Consider the following 12,917-nt stretch of genomic DNA (forward strand, 5'->3'; position numbering starts at 1 on the left):
AACATTTCAACTTCTTTTTATTTATTTTTGTTTTGTGGGGTGATGAGGGTTAAGTGACTTGCCCAGGGTCACACAGCTAATAAGTGTCAAGTGTCTGAACTCAGGTCCTCCTGAAATCCAGGGCCAGTGCTTTAGCCACTATACCACTTAGCTACCGCCTAAATTAATTTTTTTTTTGGTGAGGCAATTGGGGTTAAGTGACTTGCCTAGGGTCACACAGCTAGTAAGTGATAAGTGTGTGAGGCCAGATTTGAACCCAGGTCCTCCTGAATCCAGGGCCGGTGCTCTATCCACTGTGCCACCTAGCTGCCCCTAACATTTTAACTTCTATTCAAATGCCAAAATCATGAAACAATCTAAGGTACTTTTCTGTTGTTTAATGCATAAATCAACTTACAGTGATAAAATAATAATGATATTTTTAACAAAAGACAGAAATGGAACAGAAAATACCAAGGATTTCCTTCTGCACTTTAAAAAATCAACTGCTGGGTCAAAAAGGAAAGAAGAGGCAGTAAATATAGTCACCTGCCAACACAGATTTAAGAGAGGACAAAGGTAAGAAATTTTCTAAGCAGTGCATAAAGAATATGTGTCTGTCACTCAACTTGCAAAGTATCTCAGTCCTCTATTCCTTATTTCCTCTCTACACAACTATTTTCTAACTCATTCATATAGTATATGCCTCCAGAGTTAAGGCAAAGTGTAAACTAAAGCTAACCGTTGGGTTTATCTGGACAGTTCATTTTAAAAAGTGTTTTCTTTCCTGACCTATGTGTTATATCTGGTGTTTTCCCAACCATAAGTTTGTGGAGTTAATAGTTTTATGCTTTGAAACTAAGTAAAATCTTAGTTTGGTGAATAATGCTTTTTTTTTACTGTGGTCCTATACCACTGAAAAGGAACAACATAATTTTTTAAAATTATACAAATAGATTTGTGAAAATCTTAAGTTAAATATCTACAACCGTATTCCATAAATGTAAAGTCTAATCTCATCTTTAATAGTCAACAGCATTGGGGCAGCTAGGTGGCACAGTGGATAGAGCACTGGCCCTGGAGTCAGGAGTACCTGAGTTCAAATCCGGCCTCAGACACTTAATACTTACTAGCTGCGTGACCCTGGGCAAGTCACTTAACCCCCATTGCCTCACAAACAAACAAAAAAACCAAAAAAAAAAAAAAAAAGTCAACAGCATTTTACCTCCTATCTCCATACTTTCAGGTTCTCTGATAATAAACAGACCCACCACACACTTCTCTCTTGCAACAAAGATGAGTGATTCCATATCTACGTTCAAAATATTAGCAGGCAAAGTTTCAATCGAAAACCATTCCCGGGGGCAGCTAGGTGGTAAAGTGGATAAAGCACTGGTCCTGGATTCAGGAGTACCTGAGTTCAAATCCGACCTCAGACACTTGACATTTACTAGCTGTGTGACCCCTGGGCAAGTCACTTAACCCTCATTGCCCCGCAAAAAAAAAAAAAAAAAGAAAAGAAAGAAAGAAAGAAAAGAAAAGAAAAGAAAAGAAAACCATTCCCATTTTCTTCCCTGCCCCAATTCAGTCTTTCAGCCAACCTACTCTTAAAATTTATCTCTGGCCTATTTCTGTATTTAAACCTTTATCTTTAACATTTTTTCTTATTTTTAACGATTTTTCTTGTCGCCAAAAATGTTTCTTTTATGAATACAGAAATCAAATTTGGATAATTAATATGATTCCAAATTATAGATCTTTAAGAACACTTTTGCTGACAAGTGAGCAAACCCTTACCTGTGGGCCACTCTGAAGTGCTTGATTTCCTGTTGCCCTTTTTCCTGATCCTATATTGCTCAGAGTAGTCTACCACTTCCCCACGAGCTTTCCGCCCATCAGGGGAGGGGGTGAAGAATTTGGTAAGGCCGTCAATGAGCCCTTTGGTTTTCTTATTGAATTTCAGGGGTGTACTACCATCTCTGCAGAAGTCTAAGTCCATTTGCTCCAAATAGCCTTCTTCTGATGAAGATGCTGATTGGCTGGAGAGAGTGATTTTACGTTTCCGACCCCGACCAGGTCCAGTTCGAACTTTGCTGAAAGGGCCTTTTGATCTAAAGAATTGATCAGGAAAAAAGAAAAATATCAAAATGCTGTCCTGGATGATAAGTTTTTTGAAGTCTTTACTTTGTCATATAACTAGATGATGCTTCTAAAACACTTCCAGTTCTTATCAATCAACAAGTATTTATTTAGCACTTAATATGTTCCAGATACCATGGGGACACAAATACAAAGAAGGAAACAAATGTACATTGAAGTTTTTCCTACTTCATGGTGAAGGGGTTATATTAGAGCAGGGCTTCTTAACCTTTTTGATATTATGGACCCCTTTAGCAGTATGGTGATGCCTATGGACTCTTTCTCAAAATAATGGTTTGTTGCCTACATTCCTAATGGAAGAAAAAGTGATAATAAAGATGTAATTTTTCCCCCATGCAAGTTTATAGGCTCCCTGACACATCCATCCAGGGACCTCTAAGGGGTCCATGGACCCCAAATTAAAAAGCTTTGTAACTAGATGATCCCCCTCAAGTCCCATCAAGCAAAAATTCTAAGTATACATACTCAATTCTAGCTTTATGGCAAAGCATATAAAAGAATTATAGCTATATACACTCTGCCCTAGAGAAATCCTGATTCTGATTACTATACTCATTCAGTGCTACATGGTGACTTTGAATGGCAAAAAATTAAAATACGCATTAGCCCAGAATTCAAAAATCATTATGTTAAGGAGAGAAATGTTTTAATACAAACCACAGTACTTGATGTATTTATTCTTAGATTGCTGATGTTCGCTCATACTTCAGATGCATTATCTTCATTATCACAGTGCTAAGTTATAATTAAAGAAGGGTTGAAGCAAAAAGTCCTACAGACTTAGGTCCGTGTGAGATATATTTAATCCTATTTTTAAGGCTAAAGCACAAACCAAACTATACAACTCTATGTCCCCTGTTTTCTTCTTGCTGGCTACTATCTTGTTGCCTTTGGTTACAGTGGAATGCAGGCTGAAATGGATTCTTTCCTCATTTCTATCTATTGAAGTCCTTATTTTTCTTTAAGGTTTAACTTATCAGTCATCTCTTTCGTAATGTTTCATGAAAGGAAGAGGAAATCACAACACATTTGTAGTTAAGAGGACTTGGAGTTCAAATCCTAGTTTTGCCATTTACTATCTGCATGACTTTGGGCAAGTCTTTTCCCCTATCTAGGTCTTAGTTTCTTTATCTATAAAATGAGGGAATTGGCCTAGTTAATATCCAAGGTCCTTTCCATGTATATCATAGAATTCTATTATTTCATTATCCTATAGATAACAAAAAAATAAAACCAAAAGGCAAAGAACCAATCTCTGAATCCAACTCTACCTTCACAGCTAACTTAGCTCCTACCACTTATAGTATTCTGGATTCTTGTTAACTGAGGATAAAGTATCCAAATAATGTTAACATCAAGGGACCCTGAAAAGGACAGGGTCGGGGATGGGAGTATAGCAAGGAGGCAGCCAGAGAATGGCATGAAGAAGAAAATCTGCTTGAAATAGGACAGAATGGGACTATATCCATGGCTTCATTGGTGTAAGAAACTCTCAATTATAAAACTCCCTCTACAAAAGCAAATCACCCCCTTCAGTGAAATGTAAAGAGTTGGAGAATCTCCTCAAGGCACAGGAAAGTTAAGGAAATTGCCATGGAACACAAAGACACTATGTATCAGAGGTCACCTGGGAACTCAGGTCTTCATGATTCATCAGAAACTAGTTCCCCACCCCATACCACCATGTTGAATGGAACTGTCAGGGGGCTAGTTAATCAGCAACTGGTAGATCAGTGGACTATATTACGGATATTGTTTACTAGATTTAGCAAAACATTTGGGAAAGCCTCTCATGCTATTCCTGTGAAGAAGATGGAGAGCTATAGACTAAATGACTGTACTGTTAAATGGATTTTGCCCAAAATCCATTAATGTTAAATGGCTATGTCCCCCCAAAAAATCTCTAATTAAATAAATTTGAAGGTTTTTAGAACTGTCCCAGTAATTTTTCTTTGATCCTTTCTTTTACTTTTCTCAAAGTGATTTTCTATCTCATTCACTGCAGCTGTTCCAAGCCTTGTATACCAGACCCCACAACCCTTATCCCCAAACCTCAGAGCCTCATCTTTTACTGAGAAAATACTGATCATCTGCTATGAACTCTCTATTCTCTTCTTGTTTCAAATTCCCTTGACATCATTTTCAACTATTTCCTCCTTTCTTCCAATCTCTGATGAAGATGCGGCCCTTCTCCTACTCCAGGGCCAATCTGTCTCTACATGTCTTGATCCTATTCCTTTCTCACCTCCTTTAGCAGATCACCTACATTATTATCCCATCTCTGTAATCTTCGATGTTTCCTTATCTACTGGTTCCTTTCCTGCAGCCTATCTCTCTCCCTCTCCCCCCCCCCACCCCAAACACCCCTCTTTATTAGATCTGACATCCTTGTTAGCTATCATCCTATAGTTGTCTTCCCTTTTTCAGTCAACTCCTTAAGCTGTTGACACTGCCTTCTACTTCTCTCAATCTCTTCTAAAACCTCTACAATATGGCTTCCAATCTCATCATTCAATGGAAACTGATGTCTCCAAAGTTACCAATAATATAAGTGCAAAGTCTGACTTTCTTTTCTCATTTTTCATCCTTTTGATCTTTCTATAGCATTTAACATTGTTCACCATCCTCTCCTCATGGATATTCTCTCTTCTTTGGGTTTTCAGGACACACTACTGTCTTTTGTTCCTTCTGTCTATCCAAACATTCCTTTTGCCATAATTGCAATAGCTACGTATCCTGCTGAATCTCCTTTGATGGTCATGCAAATCATATGACCTCTAAATGTGGGTGACCCTAAGGCTTAATCCTGAGCCCTTTTCTCCTCTCTCATCATTTCATGCATTCTCTCTCCTCCTACCTACCTCCCTCCCTTCTCTCTCTCTCTCTCACGCACACACACACACACATGCACCCCTCCCCCCTTCCCACCTCTTTGCATCTATGATCTCATCAGTTCATATGGCTTTAATATCATCACTACTCAGAATATTACCATTGCTTTGTAATCCGCACTAGTCTCTCTCTCTTAAATTCAAACCAATATTAATAACTGCCTAATGAACATTTCAACAAACACATGTCGAAAAGAAAACTCATTATCTTTCACCTCTTCCAAATTTCCCTATTTCTTCTTCAATTGTATCATCATCCTTTCAGTCACCCGGCTTTATAACTTTGGAGTCATCCACGACTACTCTTACTCACACCACACATTCAATAACTTGCTAAATTGTCATTTCTATTTTCATACCATTTCTCACATTCATCTCCTTTTCTCCACTCATACAGGGTAGATGAATGTTTTAATAACTTTTTGAAAACTGTTTTTTCTTTTGATTTTCCACACATAATATAAATTCATTTCTTATATATACTGTATATAATACTATGTTATTATAAATTAAAAACAAAAAAATAAAGGAGTTATTAAATACTGAAACCCCTTCTGACTTTTGGCCTGCCCCATATAAGCACCATCCTAGTTCAGGCCCTTATCGTCTCTCATCTACATTATTGAAATAGCCTACTGAAGAATGTTATCTCTGACTTCTGTCTCTCTTCATTCCAATCTATCCTCCACACAGCTGCCAAAGTGATGCTCCTAAAAAATAAGTCCTACAGTATCACCCCCTTACTTAATAAAGTCCAGTGGCTCCCTATTAGCATAGGATCAAATACCAGTTTCTTTGTTTAGCATTTAACACCCTTCATAATCTGGCCCTAACCTAATCTTACTTCACATTACTTTCCTTCAGCATACTATTTAGTTCAGCCACACTGAATTTCTGTTCCTTACAAGCAACACTTTCATCTTTTTCTTGCCATGCCTTTGCATTGGCCATTCACCATAAATGCAATATTCTTCCCCATCTCACCTCTACCTCTTAGACTCTCTAGGTTCTTTCAAGAAATCAGCTCAGGAACCATCTTCTATAGAAAAGCTTTCCTGATATCCATAGCTGCTAGTACCTTCCCCTCCAAATTACCTAGAAACCATCTTGTATATGTTTTGTGAATATCTATACATGTGCATTTTGTCTCAGACTAGAGCTGAGACGGTTTCATTTTTTTCTATGTAACCCTCAATGCCAACATGGTGCCTGGCACAGAATACAAAAGCTTAATGTGAATGTCTACTGATCAAACGGCTGATTAACATCTGAGATAAAGGCAGTGGTGAAATATTTATCAAATTTACAGAGATCACAAATCTAGAAGGGATAAGTAACACAGTAAGTGGCAGCCCACAAAAAGATCTTAATTGATTAGATTATATCATCAAATCGAATAAGAAGAATTTTAATATGGATAAGTTCTTACCCTTAGAGGTAAGAAATCAATTTCACAGGCACAAAATGGGGGCAGGGGGAGGGGAGGATGCCTTCAAATATTTGACAAGCTGTCAATTGAAAGAGGGATTAGACTTAAGTCTCCTTGGCCTCAGAGGGCAAAGCAATAGACAGAACCTGCAGAGATGAAAATTTAGACCTGATGTCAGGAAAAACTTCCAAACAATTAAAGTTATCCCAAAGTGGAATGGGCTGTTGTAGGAGGCAGTCATTTCTCCTTCAGTGGAGATCTCCAATAAGGGGACTCTTGGAGTGAACAAGATGGCCTCGGAAGTCTGTTTGAAGTCTTAGATTCAAAGATGAATCAATCCTTTCCACAACATCCTGAGCAGATGGCCATCTAGTCTTTGCCTAAACAGTTTCATATCTAGTATGCATTGGTGTCTTTGAAGGAAATGATCAATGGGATAATTAAAACTTCACCTAAGGGAACAGTGATATTTCTTATAAAGGTACAAATTAGTATTACAGAAATTAGTCATAGAAGATAGATACATCTTTTTAAAATAGACCTTTTCTCCCCTTTTTCTTCTATTTGATCCTCCCATAAATAGTACTTACACTGTATTTTGTTTCTTTAACCTGTTTTTGGGACGTCCTATTGGATTGGCATAACGCCGTTTTATCTGTGCTGCTTTTTTATGTAGAAGTTTTCTTCCTTTTTTCCGAGGTCGACAAATCTGACATATCCACATGCCTATAAAAAAAATAAAATCTCATGTCAAACCAGTGGTGGTATAATAGTCTCAATGACTCCAGAAACACTAAACTGATAGAAAATGTCATTAGACTTTACTGAATTTTGCAAAATGCAAGGGAGTCCTAGGAAGATCTAACTTCTACAAGATTGTTAGACAGGATTTTAAAAAATCATTTATAAAATTATGAAAGCAGTACAGTCTTTCTGTTCCAACTTTAAAAAAAAAAATAGTGAAGATGGCAAGGAAGAGCAAGGACATTTTCCTTTCTATTATTCATTACACATGACACACCCCCACCCCCACCACACACACACACACACACACACACACACACACACACACACACACTCACTCACACTCTCTCTCTCTCTCTCTCTCCCCCCCCTAATTCTGACCCTTTCCCCACAAATATATGTATAATAAGGAAGCATATAAGCCTTCAAGACCAGAGGATCTCAGTGTCTAACAACTTTTGGAATGACCTATGGTAGGTATTCTTTAACCAACAAGGTAAAAGTCTCAGATCAAATGCTACAAATCACAGGAAAAGGGTTGAAGAAGGTTAAAATGGAACCAAGAATTATTGAATTTTGAGTCACTGTACCTTCCACAACATCACCAGTGAAAATTATAGAAAAGCAGTATTAAATTCATCCTAAAGGAATTCTCACATGTATAAAAAGGAAGACTACCTCCACTTCAGGGAAATGAGTGTCTTCCTACTTATAAGATTATCAGCTTTCTCAAATAGAAAGCTGCAGAGAATTCTCTTATTTTAAGAAATGAATAAAGTTTCTTTCACCCACTTCCATAGTGTCCCTCTCCTTTTCCAGATAGATTTCATAATGTATCACCTTTCGGCATCCTGGTGAGTGGCGGATCACAGCACTCCATGTGAAAACCTCGGTCACATGAATCACAGAAGAGCATGTTATCCTACAAAAATGACAAGAAAAAATAGTTCTGCTTAATGTTACATAACAAAACATGCCTAACAAAACATACCTGACCCAAGTCTTCACGAACCCTCAATACAGTTGGCTTGCATTGAATAATGTGAATCAAATGAATGATAAAAAGAAACCTCCTTAATTTGGACTAAGAGAGTGAGAGATGATGTGAATTCATGCAAATGTCTACTTTATAGAATATTTTTAAAGAACTATCATTTCATTACTTTCAAATACATTTAAGCATTTTTTTTAAGTGAGGCAATTGGAGTTAAGTGACTTGCCCAGGGTCACATAGCTAGTTAAGTGTTGAGTGTCTGAGACCGGATTTGAACTCAGGTACTCCTGACTCCAGGGCCAGTGCTCTATCCACTGCGCCCCCTAGCTGTCCCTCAAATACATTTAATAACCAGAATTTAACTTTTTTTAAAAGTACTGTCCAATAGAGGTCCTTACAAAAACCTGCTTTAATCATAGAAAAGAATGAGCTGTAATTAATATACCAATTAATGTCATGCAAATAGGTGCTTCTAACTTACCCAAGGATATCAGGAAAACAGCTGGTTCTTTTAAGTGGTTTAAACATTCTCTCTAGAATGCCAACTATCTATTTATAAACAGTCTGTCTAATCAGAAAAGCAGAAGTACTCACTGCATTTTTGCCCTGGTCTCGACAAGAGCTGCACGTTTTACACTCAATGCACTGCCACCGTAAGGCCTTCACTCGAACTGTTAATTCTGGAGAAAACTTTAAACAGGATGGATGACCTATCAAAAGAGGATATGACCGACACAGAAACAATCATTACAGATTCTATTAGTGTACTGAAATGTTAATATACAAAAATGGAGAATTAACCACAGATATATTTTTCAAAATATGCATATGTATATGCTTAAGTCTATGTAGAAATACATACTGCATTCTATTTAATCTTAATATTTATGAAGACATTACAGGTGGCTTCTTTCCATTGTTGGATTTAGTTCTCCAAATCAACCCATTAAGCAATTTAAAACAAAGAAAATATCACACTGAATTAAGTTCAGTAAAATCCAATATTTAACCCATCTCATCATGTAAATTGTGAGTAATTCACAATATAAAATGGCTTTCCCACTATTAGTACTATAATGTTATAATGAAAAAATGTATTATATATATATATATAAAGCAGCTTTATATGTCACTGCAAAACTACCAATAACCAATACTTAAATAACTGAATGAGACTATAGTATATCAACAACAGAATTCAATTATCATTTAAGAATAAATAAACAAGGAACGTCAGGAACTTCTTAAAGGATTATTTGAAATAATACAAGGTAAAGACCAGAATTTTAAATATATATATGTATATATGTGTATATACATATACACATATATACATACACACACACACACACACACACACACATACATATACTAATTACAATTATATTAGAAGTGGCAGCACTCTATAGTGGACCATAAGTGTTAATCATGGAGTTAGGAAGATCATTCAAATTCTGAAATGATGTGTAAAATAGTAATACCTGGAGCACAGCACAAGGTATTTTCCAGTGAAATACTGAAATGTCTTATAAATGTTAAAGTACTTGATAAACAACAATTATTTATTGGTATAGGCTTGTGATTTCATTGGTGTAGGTGAAGGAACTCCCTTCAATGACACAAATTAACAACTTGTCTTTAACTTGGAGTCTCAGAGTTGCCTGGGGCACTGAAGGTTAAATGATTTGTCCAGGGACAAAGTCCATTTATGTCCAAGAAAATACTTCAACCCAAGTCTTCCTGCCTCCAAGGCCAGGCTCTAACCATTATATCAATGATCTTCAAAGTTGGCACTGGGTCATCTGGGAAGGTCATGGCCTGACTCCAAGGGGGTGCATATAAGATCAACCAATCATAAAACAAAAAACTAGGTCTCATCAAACCTTCCCCAAGATAGCTAATTGTGGGGCTTGACTCCAACACAACTATATCTAACCTTCCCCCTACATGCATATTCCCCCACTCTGCCCCCAACCTTTGACAGTGCAAGTTCCAAGAGACCTTTCTTCTGAGCTGAATATAAGCCCTTCGGTGCAGTTTAAACTTAACCCCATTCCCTCATTTCCCAAACACCCCAGGAGACACTGCTACAGTGGGGAAATTAATTCATTCTCACTCATTCTCTCTCTCTTCTCTCTTTTTCCTGTTAACATTTATCATAATATTTGGATTTGTTTCTGTTTAAAGTAAAATGCATAAAATTATTTTTAAAATGATTTCAAACAAAACCTTGAGGAAAAAATGTAATCTGCTCACTTCTAAAATGCAACTTTCTCCTCTAAAAGTAAATAATATATTTTTTTTATTTGTTAGGATAAAAAAAAAAGGTTCCTCCTCATTCTCTTCATTTTCTTGTACAAAAAGAAAGAATATTCAAATTTACCAAGTATAGTCCAAAAAGGAAAAATTATATATCTACAAAATAAGCACAGTTATATTATAAATAATAAAAAGAGGAATTAGAGGGGAAATACAACATAATGGATAGAAAAGCTGGCCTCACAATCAGGAAGATCTGAGTTCAAGTCATAAGCTGAAAACAAACTACCTTTGTGACCCTGGGCAAGTCACTTTAATACCTACCTATAAATTACAGAGAAGTTACTGACTTGCAATATTAATCATTACAAATGCACAGAACTCAAATTATTTTTAGCATTCTTTTCATTATCATAGCCATATTTCTAAAGTACTTAGCACAGTGCCTGGCATGTAATAGGTTCTTAATAAATGCTTATCTGTTACTCTACCCTTATTTTATTCTGCATCCATTCACTTAAGTCTTCTCATGTTTCTCTTAATTCCTTACAACAAAATAGTACATTATATTCATATATCACAATTTATCCAGTCATTTTCAAATCAATGGCCATCCAACTTTGTCTCTAAATTTTCTTACTACAAAAAGTGCTATGAAAATTTTGGTACACATGGGACCTTTTTCTTTTACCTTCTTGGGGAGGTTTAATACTGGTATTTCTGGGTCAAAAGTTATGTAAAATGTATAGAGACGTTTCTTGCATAATTCCAAACTGTTTTCCAGAATGATCAGATCAATTCACAGCTTCAACAATAACATATGACTGTCCTTGCCTTCCTACAACCACTCCAACATTGACTATTTCTTAATTCTATCATCTTGTCCAGTTTACTGGATGAGCTTCCAGATTTATACATTTAAAACTGCAAGGAATCTCTGGGGTCATCAAATCCAAAACTGTCGGTTTTTTTATTCAAACTCAAGTTTAATGACTCCAAATTCGTGGGGTTTTCCAAAGTGCCACATTGTAAGTTGCTTTCATTTACATTTTTCTTACAATTAGTGATTTAAAATAATCTTTTACACAGTTATTGATATTTTCCAATCTTACTATTGATAACCTTTGACTATTAATTTACTGGGGGAACATCCCTTGGTCTTATATATTTGTGTCAATTGCCTATATATCTTGGATATCAGGCTTCTATTAGAGATATCTGATGCAAAGATTTTTTTCCCCTCAGTATCCCACTTGCATTGATTTTGTTCATGCAAAAACCTTTTAATTTTAAGTAGATGAAATTTTCTACTTTCAGTTTTTATAATTATCTCTATCCATTGTTAATTAAAAATTTTGCCCCAGCTATATAAAAGGCATTATTCAATTCAAATATTAAGTGCCTATTGTATACAAGGCATCATGTTCCTCACTAGGGAAACAAAAAACACACCATTGCTGTGGGTATGGTCTTGACATATAAGACCTGCATTTTAAAAAAATCTATTTGGTAGCTGAATAATGGAAGGACAGACTGAAGAGGGAAGAGCCCACTAGTAGGCTTTTGAAATGAGAGAAGAGAGTATCTTCGAAAGATGCTGCAAAGGTAAAATCAACAGGCCTTGGCAACAGAATAGACTGGGGGAAGAAGGGTGAGAGACAGTAAGGAATCTAGGATGACTCACTCCTAGGTTGGGTACCTGAGGGACTGCAAAAGGCTGGAACTGTCTTCAATAGTAATAGGGAAAGCGCAGGAGTGGGGAAGGGAGAAGAGTTAGGGTGAAAGAGAATGAATTCTCACACGTGTGTGTGTGTGTGTGTGTGTGTGTGTGTATATATATATATATATATATATATATATATATATATGGGGGGGGGCAGGACAATGAGGGTTAAGTGACTTGCCCAGGGTCACACAGCTAGTTAGGTGCCAAGTGTCTGAGGCTAGATTTGAACTCATATCTTCCTGAATCCAAGGCCAGTGCTTTATCCACTATGCCACCTAGCTGCCCCTATTTTAGATATACTGAGTTGAAGATGTCTACTGTACATACAATTCAAGATGTCTGAAAGGCAGTTGGAGATACAAGATTGAAGGTGAGCAAAGAGAGCAGAAAGGCGGCTCCAAGATTCATTAGCATAGATTCACCCACTAACCTGACAAAGATGACAAACAAGAAAAAATACAAGGGGCAGCTAGGTGGCACAGTGAATAAAGCACTGGCCCTGGATTCAGGAGGACCTGAGTTCAAATCCAACGTCAGATGCTTGACACTTACTAGCTGTGTAACTCTGAGCATGTCACTCAACCTTCGTTGTCCTGCAAAATATATATATATATATATATATATATATATATAAAAATAATTTTTTTAAAATTGTTGGAAGGACTTCAGGAAGACAAGTATACTAAAACAGCACTGTTGTTGGAGCTATGAATAACAGAACCAACCATTCTGGAA

At 36.6% G+C, this 12,917-nt stretch overlaps 1 protein-coding gene across 5 annotated transcripts in view; it reads right to left on the minus strand.

Moving 5' to 3' along the window:
* Positions 1-12,917, minus strand: part of KAT6A (lysine acetyltransferase 6A) — a 149,734-nt gene that overhangs the window by 52,757 nt on the left and 84,060 nt on the right. For all 5 annotated transcript variants that reach the window (XM_043980974.1, XM_043980973.1, XM_043980972.1 and 2 more), the window contains 4 exons: positions 8,792-8,907; positions 8,044-8,125; positions 7,050-7,185; positions 1,777-2,090 (listed from right to left, as the gene is read on the minus strand). In XM_043980974.1, the coding sequence (XP_043836909.1) occupies positions 1,777-2,090; positions 7,050-7,185; positions 8,044-8,125; positions 8,792-8,907 (648 nt within the window). The remainder of the gene's footprint in view (positions 1-1,776; positions 2,091-7,049; positions 7,186-8,043; positions 8,126-8,791; positions 8,908-12,917) is intronic.

Source organism: Dromiciops gliroides, chromosome 2 (genome assembly GCF_019393635.1).
Source record: "Dromiciops gliroides isolate mDroGli1 chromosome 2, mDroGli1.pri, whole genome shotgun sequence".
Taxonomy (NCBI): Eukaryota; Metazoa; Chordata; class Mammalia; order Microbiotheria; family Microbiotheriidae; genus Dromiciops; species Dromiciops gliroides.